At 43.0% G+C, this 13455-nt stretch overlaps 1 protein-coding gene across 1 annotated transcript in view; it reads right to left on the bottom strand.

Annotated features, from left to right (window-relative positions):
- LOC147457712 (D-lactate dehydrogenase [cytochrome], mitochondrial-like) overlaps positions 1-3058 on the bottom strand; it is a 48305-nt gene extending 45247 nt beyond the window's left edge. The window contains exons 1-2 of the mRNA XM_086512536.1: positions 2795-3058; positions 2268-2549 (exon numbers count right to left, since the gene is read on the bottom strand). Of these exons, the coding sequence (XP_086368662.1) occupies positions 2268-2549; positions 2795-3058 (546 nt within the window). The remainder of the gene's footprint in view (positions 1-2267; positions 2550-2794) is intronic.
- Between the last annotated feature and the right edge of the window lie 10397 nt (positions 3059-13455).

The following is a 13455-nucleotide window of genomic DNA, read 5'->3' as shown; positions in this document are numbered from 1 at the left end:
CACGCTTCACGTGTGTGTTGGCAGTGCTAAAGGCATTGCTAAGAGCTGGGTCTCGCAAGGCACTTAACAAGACTAGCTCTTCGACGGGTCTCATTCGTTCTTATTATGACACATATGGTATTTATAAGGTGTTTAAAAACTTCTTCTAACTAGAGTGCTTCGTTAGCTATGTTCCATCGAATTGAGATCGAACAAAATATTGAAAACTGAGAGAGTAAGAGAGAGAGAGAGAGAGAGAGAGAGAGAAGAGAGAGAGATTTCATGAAAGAGTGTTAGATTTTTTTACCTAAGAGTGTTTGGGATATCGATCGTCGTGGTTTAGTCGTGTAGCTCCGCATAAATTGGTTATCGATCGTAGTGCTTCAGAGGGGTATCTCGCCAAAAACCACAAGGAGTGTTAAGAGTTTTGTCAAGCTCAATGTTCATGATCATACAAGATGTCAATGTTATTAATTGTTTGTTGTTCCATTTTTACGTTTTAAAAAAAAGAAAACATGCAAGTCTCCTTGCATGGGGGAGTTTGCACAGTCCTCCCCAATTTTTATAATACGAAGGAACGTGCCATTCCCACGGCAACGCGCAATTTTCAGTGTGTTCATTAACTACATTCTGAGTGTCAAAAATCAAAAAATAATAATGTTTACTCACCGCGCGATTGAATGTCTATCGCCAATGGACTTCCTTGTATCAACGATGTTGGGCAACTCCTACACTTAACCCGCTGCAAGAGACGACATCCCTGGGAGGATACCCTTCAAGAAGATTTTGTGCTATTGTGAGAACACCACATTTTGTATACATATCGATCAAACCACCACCAAGCATGAAATCGTACTCCCAACAAACGTTGACTAGCGATCATATCATGAATTCTAATATCTATGGCTGTGTACATCATTGCATCTGCTGACCAGCATGCCTTCTAGATTCTTGTGTAGGCGTAGTCGATTGCATCTGGATAGAGACCCTTCTTGCGATCTGTTTTGCACAACATGTAATCAATCCATTTCAAGAGGCGACATTCCGGAAACGAAACTCCTCAAGCACTTTTTCTGCCCATATTAGCTTCTTGCGTGGAGCTACATGCCTTCATGCCTGTGTACGTGATTGCATCTGGAGAGAGGCCATCGCTTCGCATCTGTTGAAAACAAAATAGAGCTTGCTGGCCCTGCCCTTGTGGAGCAAATCATGCAATCAGCACATTCTAAGAGTCGACACTCAGGACACGAAGCTCCTCGAGCACTTGTGCAAAGCCACATGCCTTGAATGAATTTGGAGAGATATACTTGCTTTGTGTCCGCTAAAAACAACCTACAACTTTCTTGCCCTGCTCTTGTTGCGCACATGCCGCAATCAGTGCATTCCAAGGGGCAGACATTTCGGACAGAAAACTGCTCTAGCACTTTTTGTGCTCTCTCAAGCACACCACATTTGGCATACATATTGATCAAGACAGTCCCATGCATGGCATCTCCTTTCAACAGCCATGTTCTTGTTGTGCACATTCCGCGATCAATGCAGTTCAAGAGGCGACATTTCGGACAGGAAGCTGCTCAAGCACTTTTTGTGCCCATAACAGCTTCTTCAGTAGAGCTACATGCCTTCATGCATGCGTACGTGATGCATCTAGAGAGAGTCCCTCACTTCGCATCTATTGAAAATAGAACAGAGCTTGTTGGCCCTACCCTTGTGGAGCAAATCATCCAATCAGCGCATTGTAAGAGTCCACAATCAGGACACGAAGCTCCTCGAGCACTTGCATAGAGGCACATGCCTTGATTGAATTAGGAGAGATATACTTTCTTTGCATCTGTTAAAAACAACATAGAGCTTTCTGCCCCTGCTCTTGTTGCGGACGTCCCGCAATTAGTACATTCGAAGAGGCGACATTCCGGACAGAAAGCTCCTTAAGTACTTTTTGTGCTCCCTCAAGCACACCACATTTGGCATACATATTCACCAAGACAGTCGCAAGAATGACTTTTCTTGCGTAGAGCCACATGCCTTGAAGATGCATGCCTAGGTGATTGCATCTAGAGAGAGGCCAGATGCGAAGCATTCCAAGAGTCCACACTCCAAAAAGGAAGCTCCTTGAGCTCTTGCATACAGCCACATGCCTTCAATATGTAAGCATAGCCTTCAAGACGCAAGTATAGGATGCTGAATTTAGAGAGATACACTTGCTTTCCATCCATTGAAAGCAGCCTAGAGCATGATACGCTTCCCCAAGAGCATCGGACCAGGTATGGGCTCATTAATTCTCTCACCCATGCCAACTCCGCTATCTTGTTCAGAACCTCAGTTACACGTGTGTAGGCCAGTTCTGACAAACCTTCACGTGCAAGGAGCAAAGAGAGCTGACACAGTTCCTCACTCGGTAGACTCATAAGAATTTTAGAGGGGTCTATATTGCTTTCTGAAGAAGACGTCGATGCCTCGAGATCAAGATTCTCAGTTGCCCTAACCTGCACATCAGAATCGCCCCCCGCTTCAGCTGGAGCACTGGCAGTGTCCCCATTTGTTGGTGCAGCTACAGCTTCTCCAGGTTCCTATCCATCCTCCAGACTAGCTCTAACAGCTGTACTATCTAATGCTGGGACTTTCGCTTGAATGTGTGACTCCATTATTTCACGAGCCTTGCTTGTTACCACATCAATTAACCCCAAAACCTGCTCCAAATGGGCATTGCTTCTGGAGTAGAGTGGTTGATTGAGTAACTTTAAAAGTAAGATAAGAGGTATTTGGGTTGTGTCAGACGTTGCCTCTTACATTTCATCATCTACCTTCAACTTACCTTTCTCATTCCCCTGCCCCTGTATTTCTGATTTCCCTCAAGCTTCTTATCAAAATACAGTAGTAAACTTGCAACTAGAGATTGATGTTTTGCCAAATATGTCAAAATATCTAATACCCGCCATGAGACCCGAGGAGGAACTCCATCTGATGGCTGAGGTCGAGCATATAAAACATTCAATTGACACCCACATAAACGATGTGTAGGCGCTCCATCAGTAGACAGCCCATTATTTGACAACACATCAATATCCGGTTGGAGCATATCCAACAAAAGGTGCACAAGCGTAGCACACGTAGAACTGTGCGAACACAAATTATATAGCAATCACTGAAGAAGCTATTACCATATACATGTGGTAGTGATGTGTGTGAACACACTAGGACCACCGGAGCATTTTTTTCCTCTTTAGGAGGTTTTTTCCCCCGAGCATTGTATATACGCCCATCACTCTAGGGCTATCTATCTTTCCATTGCACACTAAGTAACACACTCTCTATTGTGTGCCTTGATCTTCCTTCGTCTTCTCCAAGCTGTGGGTGTTTCTCTGCAATCGTAATTCCAACAATTGGTATCAGAGCAGGTCACGTCCTCCCGGGCTTAGTTGTCAGCTGCTCCAGCACACGCATGCTCACTTTCTCCGATTTCAGTGAGCTTTGGCAAGCGTTCACAGGTCGACAAAAAATTTGAGAGAGCTCGTAGCTCTTGGTCTCCTCAGAATTTTGAATTAAGCTCATTTCGGCCTCCGTTTCCACTACAGGCAGTACTGCACAGGATATTTCGCCATTTTGTGCAAAATTTCTGTCAGTGTCGTTTTCTACATAACAGGTGCCTTATAGTCTTCTACGATTTGTGCTATATAGCACAGGTTGTTCCCGCTCCATTCCTCCTATTTTCGGGCAGTTTTCACATCAGGTGCAGCATTTACCATGGCTGACAACAACAACACATATGTGTTCAAGATGTTTGCTACTGAGGACAGGTTGGATGGGGACAACTACCCTATATGGGCTTATATGATGCAACATGTTCTTGTGTCAAAGGGTGTCTGGAACATTGTGCAGGGAATTGATGTACGTCCTGGTTCTGAGGATGTAGGCAATGTTGAGGATGTTGCAGGTCTTGCTGCAAGGATTGCAGCTGTTAGAATTGTTTTTCCTACGGTAGAACAAGCTCGTTGGAATGTTAAGGATGCGCAGGCTCATGCATTGATTGCGTTGTCTATGAAGCGCACCATTGTTCCTCACATCCGTTCAGCAAAATCTACAAAACCGGCTTGGGATATTCTAGCAGGTCTTTATGCAAGCCGCAATGAGGCTAAAATTTCTTTGCTGCGTAAAGAGCTGGAGTCAAAGATTATGCATGAGGAAGATTATATGGACACTTTCCTTGCTAGTGTCAAGGATATCAATGAGCAACTCATTTCTGCGGGTGAAGTTATTTCTAACAATTCCCTTGTGCAGACTGTTCTTGATGCCTTACCAGATTCTTACCAGACTTTTGCTAGTACTTGGAGACTTATGACCCAAGTAAATCCAAAAGTTGTCAAGTTTGATGCATTATGCACATTGCTATTGCAAGAGTCACTTTCCAGAAAAAACAGGACTAGACAGCGTGCAGTTGAACAGGCTTTTATTGCTTCTCAAAGAAAGGGTGGTAACAACAATGCAGCCACTTCTTATGGTTCTGCTGCGAGTGGCAAAAATTATGTTCCTAATGCTTCTGCTGGCAGCAATTTGTCTGGAAATTCTGGTGATAAGGGCAAAAATAAGATGCGTTGCCATTATTGTAAAGCCAATGATCACTTGATCAAGTCGTGTCCTAAGTTGAAGGCCAAAGAGGCTAAGAAGAAAGAGGGTGGTTCCACTGCAAATGCTAGTTCCACTACAAATGCAGCCATTGTTGAGTCTTCTGTGAAAGGAGACTGTGTTGCTGATGTTGATGCAGAATGGGCTTTTAGCGCAGAGTGCACTTACAATCCTGCTGTCCATGATGCATGCTTGTCAGTTGCTGCAGATTCACATGTGTGGTATTTCGACAGTGGTGCTACAAAGCACATTACCTCACATCGTGAATTGTTTACCTCTCTCGAGTCTGTCCCTCATGGGAATTCAATCACTTGTGCCAACAACGCCTCTTATCGAGTTCAGGGAGTTGGAAAGATTGTGCTCACTGCTGCTAATGGCAGTTCCTTCACACTTGTTGATCCACTTTATGTACCTGGAATCAAGAAGAATCTCTTGTCTGTATCCGCACTTGCTAGACTTGGACTTGTAGTCAAATTTGTGGATGAGAGATGTACAGTTCATGATCTCAGTTTTGGTGATGAAATTGTTGCATCTGGGCTTTTGTGCAGTGGGCTGTATAAGCTCACTTTGTATGACAAGTGTGGACAAAATCTTGCAAATGCTGTTGCAGATTCAAGGGCTATTTCAGATGCAAAACTTTGGCATGCACGTTTTGGTCATCTGAATTTTGCTAGTTTGCTGCTTTTGCAGAAATCTGATATGGTTGCTTCTTTGCCGCCTCTTGAAGCACTTGTCAAACATGTTTGTGAAGGCTGTATTCTTGGTAAAATGTAGCGTTCTAAGTTTCCAAAGGATGGTTCAGTTAGGGCCACATGCAGGTTGCAGCTTGTGCATAGTGATGTTTGTGGGCCCATGCAAACTCAGTCCTTGGGCAATTATGTGTACTTCGTGACTTTCATTGATGATTACTCCAGGCATGCATGGGTATTTCCGCTTAAAGTGAAGTCCGAAGTTTTTATGTGCTTCAAACAATTTCTGGCTATGGCTGAAAATGTCACGAAATGTACTATGGGCACCCTCCGTTCCGATCGAGGGGGGGAGTATATGTCTCATGAATTTAATGCATTTTTGGCTAGTTGTGGGATAAAACACCAATGTACAGTGCCTTATACACCTCAGCCAAAATGGTGTTATTGAGAGGAAAAACAGGTCACTGACGGAAATGGCACGATGTATGATCAAAAGTCAAGCTTTGCAGCATTCTTTTTGGCTTGAGGCCATCATGTGTGCCACTTATGTACTTAACAGGTGTCCTATGAAAGCTTTGCAGTCTATTACTCCATATGAAGCATGGCATGATAGAAAAGCCTTCTATTGAGCACATGCGTGTTTTTGGCTGTTTGGCAAATGCTTTGGTGCCACAAGTGCAGCACAGAAAATTGGATGATAAGGCTGTCAAATGTATTTTTGTTGGTTATAGTGCTGAAAGCAAAGGTTACAGGTTGTATCATCCGCAGACAAAACGTATTCTGGTTTCTCGGGATGTAGTGTTTGTGGAAGATTCTGTTCAGCCCTTGCTGTCATGTACTAGAGACAGTAATGTAAGCTCACAGGACATTTATGACACTTTGTTGCCTCTTTTTAGTGGTGGAAATACGAATGTAAGTTCCAATGAGGAAAATGTACAGCCTATGGGGGTTTCTGAAAATGTTTTAGATCAGCCTATTACTGATGCAGATGTACATGATGTACTTGATGAGGAAAGGGCTGAAAATGAGCAGGCTAGAGGAATGCCAAAATGGTTGGTGCACACTTTGCGTGACAGTAAATTGGATGCACCTTTGTCTAGTCGTACTGGTTCAGGCTCTCGCCATGCATCTTATGCATCAGATTGTTATGTTTTGGCTATGTCTAGTTTACATGATGTTGAGGAGCCTCTATCTTTTGATGAAGCACAGAATTCAAAAATTGGATGGCTACCATGCAATCAGAATATGATGCACTTATAGAAAATGACATATGGACTTTGTGTGATTTGCCTCTTGGCAAAAAGGCCATTGGTACGAAGTGGGTTTACAAGTTGAAACGCAAGCCGGATGGTGAGATCGATTGGCATAAGGCTCGACTTGTTGCAAAGGGTTATGCACAACAAAAAAGGCATAGATTATGAAGAGACTTTTGCTCCCACTTGTCGTATGACTATTGTGTGTTTTCTATGTGCATTGGCAGCTCATTTTGGTTGGGATGTACATCAATCAAACATTATTACTGCTTTCTTGAATGGTGACATATTTGAGGAAGTTTATGTAACGCAGCCTCGCGATTTTGTCATAAAAGGACAAGAGGAAAAAGTGTGCAAATGTAACAAGGCTTTGTATGGGTTGAAGCAATCTCCTCGTGCTTGGTATGAGAAAGCTGACACTCATTTGGTCAAACAAGGCTTTCGTAATAGTCCAACAGAAAGCACATTGTATGTAAAGCGTGAGGGTGATGTACTTCTCATGTGGTTCTTTATATTGATGATTTGCTGATCACTGGACCAAATGAGAGACATATTGCTGAATTTAAGGCTGATTTGAATGCTACTTTCAAGATGAAGATTTGGGCCTGTTGCATCATTACTTGGGCATACAGTTTGAGCAGTGTGATGGTGGTATTGCCTTGTGTCAGAAAAGTTACATAGAGACATTGCTATGTAAGTTTGGACTTGAGGATTGCAAACCTATTGCCACTCCCATGGAAACAGGTTTGAAGTTGAGTCTACATGATGCTGGCGATCCTGCTGATGTCACTCTTTACCAAACTGTTGTTGGCTGCCTCATTTATGTATGCAATACGAGGCGAGATATTCAATGTACAGTCTCACAGGTCAGTAGATTTATGCATAGCCCAGGGTCTAAGCATTCGCAGGATGTCAAGAGGATTTTCCGCTACCTTAGTGGCACTTTACATCTTGGCTTGTTTTATCCCAAGGGGGGATCATTGCCGCCAAACTTACATGCTTTTTCGGACTCAGATTTGGCTGGTTGTTTTGACACGAGAGTGTCCACAAGTGGTTTTTGTTTGATGCTTGGCAGTTCATGTATATCATGGTTGAGCAAGAAGCAACCTACTGTGGCCACTTCGAGTTGTGAGGCTGAGTACAAGGCAGTCTTCACAGCTATGGTTGAGTGTGTATGGCTCAAATGCCTTATGGCTGATTTGGGTGTTGGACAGCACACTGCCAACACTATCTACACTGATAGTCATAGCGCATTGGCAGTTGCGAGGAACCCAATTTTTCATGCTCGCACAAAGCATATTGAGGTGCATTACCATTATGTCAGGGAGAGGCTCTCAGCAGGAGAGATCAGTTTGGCTTATGTGCCAACACAGGACAACCTTGTAGATCTTTTTACAAAGGCATTGTCTCGTGAGAAGCTTGAAGCTTTCCGCAAAGCTTTGGGCTTACTCCCCTTTGTGGATTGATCATGTCCTCAGGGCATGGCACTTCCCTCTACTCATGTGCCAGCTCTCGTTCACCGCATCACTCAAGGGGGGATTTGTTACCATATACATGTGGTAGTGATGTGTGTGAACACATCACTATCACATCCTAGTGTGTGTGAACACACTAGGATGTGTTCACACACTAGGACCGTCGGGGCTTTTTTTCCCTCTTTAGGAGGTTTTTTCCCCCGAGCATTGTGTATACGCCCATCACTCTAGGGCTATCTATCTTTACACTAAGTAACACACTCTCTATTGTGTGCCTTGAGCTTCCTTCATCTTCTCCAAGCTGTGTGTGTTTCTCTGCAACCCTAATTCCAACAGAAGCCCTTTTCCCAGAGGCTGGGCCAATCGGAGAAGCCTAAGCAAGTCTTTAAGGGCCAGGGTGTCAACAAGAGGCTTGCCTTCACTGTGAGGTGGACCCCCGCCCTGCATCAAAGTTGAGGCCTCCTAGTCTGTGTGGAGCACCAAAGATACTGCGGACTTGAAGTTGACTCGTAGCCCTTTCTCGCAAAAGCCTAGCTTCAGCCAAATCGAATTGAACTGCTTGTGGAGAAGATCGAATTGAACTGCTTGTGGAGAAGATGGAATTGCTCTTGGGAGCAACGTTGCTTACTGCTTGTGGAGAAGATTGAATTGCTCCTGAGAGCAACGTAGAATGCTTTTTCTATTTTATTTGCTTTGTGATGGCGTAGTTTTTTTTAGAGCTTCTAAGCGTTGGAGCCACGTGGAGTTATGACAAGCGAGGGATTACAAAATGGCCACTACGCTAACGAAGTAAAAACTTGTCACTAAAAATTTCATCATCATTCCTCAAATGCAAACATAAAGGTTGATAGTTGGATTTAGAGCTTCTAAACCCATAGCTCATTGGTGTATGACCTTGTACGAAGTGGCTACCAAATGATCATATTCCAAGTACCGGACAGTTTTTCCCACTTCGCCTTTGGAGAGAGAGAGAGAGAGAGAGAGAGAGAGAGAGAGAGAGAGAGTGAGAGAGAGAGAGAGGAATGGGAAGTTGTAAAGCTAGAGGCCCTCCAAACCGGCCATTATGTGATACATACATAGTGTTCCAAAATGGCCTACCAATCAATTGGTCCCACTTCACCTTCAATCCAAGATAGAGACACAGAGAGTGAGGAGGAGGAGTTTGAGGGAGAGAGAGAGAGAGAGAGAGAGAGAGAGAGAGAGAGTACAAATAAGCACATCATCAAAGAGTGTTTTTTCAAACAATATATTTTCTACAGCACATAAATTTTAGAGAGTACATTACTTTACGATGGCGCCCCCAGTGGCGGTATGGCCCATGTGTTAGAACTTTCATGTAATTTGAGAATAAACATTTGAAAAGACAGCGTTCAACTCTTTGCAATTTCTAATGGAAACCTTTATGCAATGACTTAGGCAAAAACTTTCACAATACACACTTAAACTAACTTCACACTCACAATAAAGATTCGGTGATATTTCTTGTGTCAAATTACAAAGACCACTTCTTGGATCCAAATTGCAAAGCAACATAATTGGAGCATTTTGTTTCACGTCCACAACATGTGATGGAAAACCTCCCCTAAGATCTAAACTATTTATGAACTCACTTGTGAATAAAATGCTATCACAATCTGATTTACACACTGAGTCTGCACTGACATATTCCTTATAAGCACCAAGAAATTGTTACAATATCAAATTGTTTATAGCATCCACCTCCTTGTTGTGAAGCGCAAAAATTTCTCTATCCTTGAAAAGGTTGCATGGCAAGAGAGTGTTGAAGGTCTCCATATATGCAATAAAAAATATAACAATGTCCAAAACAATATTTATGCGTAGTACATAGAGATTCAAGCTTTCTACATCCTAAAGTGTAGTCTACAACATGCCCTATCACGGTATCGAACCACCCATGTGTCAGTGATGTAAGACACATCGACCAATCACTGGAGAAAGAGACCCCAAAACAAAAATGTTTAGGGACCAAGTACCATGGCTAAGACTCTGAGCAAATACAACATTCATTGGGAGGGTTCTGTCTAACTCCGCAATGGTGGTAGGTACTCTGACTCCTCTCTAGATAGTAACCTAGACGTAGGAGAGCAAGCTGAGATCAAATGAGGCTTCATATATATCCACTAGCAAGAAATGTGGATAATTTTGTAATCTATCCATTCAAAAAGCTATTAGTATTTAAAAAAATAGATACAAAACAAAACCTAACTACTTTACTGCATCAACATTGTTACCTTGCTACATCCAAGACCTCGTGAAGATGAATAACCTCCATGGTTGTGATAGGACCCCTCCATAGTAGTGGATCTAAAACATAGTTGGTGTTTGTGAGTTTCAAATTCTTTAGAGAATCACAATACCACAAACATATAATCTTTTCATTGGATGTGTTGAGGTCACCTTCCTAGTGTGTAAGTCACAAAGGCGTTAAGATCCATCTTCATTCATACAAAAAATATTAGGTGCTCGTCAAAACACGTGAAGTTATAAATGAGGGTCAAAGATTGTTGAAATCTTTTGGGGAGGGAGAGAGAGAGAGAGAGAGAGAGAGAGAGAGAGAGAGAGAGAGAGAGAGAGGGAGGGAGGGAGGTGTGTCTCTCGAAAGACATATTGACAAAACACATAACACAATTATGGAGATCCCCTATCATATCACTATATATGTTGGGGTAAAGGCATTGTGCCCTTTGCACGAGCCGGACAACTAGTGTCTGGCCGTCCACTCGCCTTATTTTTGTACATATACAAAAAATAAGGGGCATCTCATTTCGAGACTTTCTCCACCCACACAACACCTTGCACTCTCTCCTTCTCCCCTTCCTACACGTACACACCACACCGCACGTATGCAATTCGTGCATTGCACTCTTCAACTAGTATCGGAGCGCATTGCGATCATGGGAGCACGGTAGCTTCGAGAGCTCCGAGGTGATAGCTCATTCACTCTCGATGATGGAGAGATCAAGAAATTTTGGAAGCTTGAGTTTTTAGAGCCAAGAATGAGCTCTTTTGGACATATAACTGATAAAAGTTTTGGCATCTCAAGTGAACTACCCAATGTTATCCCATTATTTAGTTTGTCTTTCAGGTATTTATTTTACTTATTTGTCAAAGTCTTGGGTAGGGCAATTTATTGGGATTTCTATATAACCCCTTGCCTCCATTGTATACATGCTCACTTATTCATTGCGTTGATTAGTTCAGAAGACTCTCTCTCTCTCTCTCTCTCTCTCTCTCTCTCTCTCTCTCTCTCTCTCTCTCTCTCTCTCTCTCTCTCTCTCTCTCTCTCTCTCGTGCTCACTCCCCTTGGTCTGCACGACAGTGTCTCAGAATGCTATCTGCCATCTCCTCCGCCCTCTCTGGCCCGCCAGTGTTTCAAAACACACGACTGCCCCTTCTTTCTCCCCATTGGCCTGCACTGTCATAATAATCAATATCTAATTCTCCTAAATGATTTTCTCATGCTAAACTGATCATTTAATATGGGGAAGTGCCAGGGGAGAAAAAGCTAGAATATTGGTTAAGCTAGCAGACTGGCCACAATAGGGATCCAAAGGAGGGGAAAATAGCGATCCAAAGGGGGGCCATATGCAAAAGAGCAATGTGCAACAATGGGCTTAAAAGACCCTAAGGTTCATCCCATTAAGACTTCCAAAATGCTAAGGTTCCAAAATTCAAAGGTTGTGTCCAAAGGCCAAACACTAGGGAAATTGGATGCTTAGTGTGTGTCACAAAAAGTCTTTGTCAATCCCTACATAGGAGGGGGCGAGCCTTGCAAGTAGGGGATGAGAGAGAAACACACACACACACACACACACACACACACACAAGCTCCCTTTACACAAAGGGAATGAGGGACACATGCCAGTTCCCTAGCCCAGATGCCCACAAGGTGTACCCAATTCCTATTGGATGGCCTTGGAGGTGGACCAATGAGAATTAAGCTAGAGTAAATCTAGTTTAATTAATTTAAAAACACTTAATAAAAGAACCGATAAGAATTCAGCTCTCTAGAAGACTATTGGATAGTCTCCCAAGTGGTCCAATGAGCATTCAGCAGCCCAATGGCTTGCCTGATTCCTATTGGCTAGGAGGCAAAGGGGTCCAATGAGAGTTTAGTTGCATTTATTAATTACCTAAAGCTCTCACAAAAGGGGAAAGGGGGACACATGTCAGAAGGCTATCACTTATGCTGCTTAATTACCATTGGCTAAGCCTGGGGAGGTCCAACAGGATGCTAGCAAGAGCAAATAGCAAGAGGGGTCGACCAAGAGAGAGAGGGGGCTGATTTTTGCAAGGCATTATCGCACACACACACACTCACAAAATCTCATGTGTGAAGTAAAGAAGACTCTCACTCCTTCTCAAGCTTTAATGGAAATCTTATCACCTACTACAGGCTTGTGAGAAGGAAGGACTACACCAACAACTCTTGGCTTTGTGATGCAAATCCAACCAAGAGCCAAGCTTCAATGCATGCTCATCTCCTCTACCATGCTAATTACTAAGCTAAGCTATGCTAATATGAGTGATTATGTGAGGAGATGTACATCTTTCTCGTAAGAATACTCCTTCTTCCTCTCAATCTACTCTCATACCCCGCTAGCTCTCACCATCTTTGAAGGTGTGTGAGGTCTTGGGTCTGAGACCGTGAGGGAATTGATGTTGTGTTTGATAGGTGTTTTTCTTAGTGCATGAAGTTTCCGTCTTCATTGCACTAGCTAGTATTGAAGGAACACAAAGAATTGTATTGTAAAATGTCTCTCTTTATCGGAGAAACCATAATACAAAGCCTTTTGGAGGGGGGACCGGCTCCATGAAAATCTGGTCCTCAACTGTTGTCAATTGCTTAATTTCTCTCTCTTTTGAAGTATTGTTCATGCTATCTAACTAGGTGTTATGCTTTTAGTTGTTTTCTCCACCCAAGCACTCTTGTTATTCTCATTAGGAATCTATTGTAATGACATGCTCACTATGTTCATGCTATTTTCCGCTACACACAAGTTACTAGACCATTAAATGTTATAGTGGTATCAGAGCACAAGGTTTCTCTTTTCTTGCTCAAGAAGGGAGGTCCTCAAGTTAGCTATAGATGGTTGGTACTATTAATTGCATGTGAGTAAGTAGAATAGGGATTTTTCAGCCTTGCAGTGCGCCTGCCTTTGTGCAGTTAACGGGGCATCATCATCGAGAGCTATGGTCTTAATAGTGGAGTCCTACGGGGCTTGCCTATGGCTTAACCACTATTGAGTTATTAGAAGCTTGACAGGAGCCGGTGTTGTTTTGGTGTTGAACGACCCTCTCTTCTATTCCTTGCAATTAATGGTATTCGAGCCATGGGTACAGTAGCTTGAGTGCTTTTTCTAAAGGGATAAAGAGGAGTAGCAACTAGGGCTTGGAGTGCCAAAGTACACCTAA

This window comes from Adiantum capillus-veneris, chromosome 5 (assembly GCF_014529385.1).
Source record: "Adiantum capillus-veneris isolate H3 chromosome 5, ASM1452938v2, whole genome shotgun sequence".
In the NCBI taxonomy this organism is placed as follows: Eukaryota; Viridiplantae; Streptophyta; class Polypodiopsida; order Polypodiales; family Pteridaceae; genus Adiantum; species Adiantum capillus-veneris.
The sequence above is the reverse complement of the archived record's forward strand: the minus strand, read 5'-3'. Positions and strand labels throughout refer to the sequence as shown.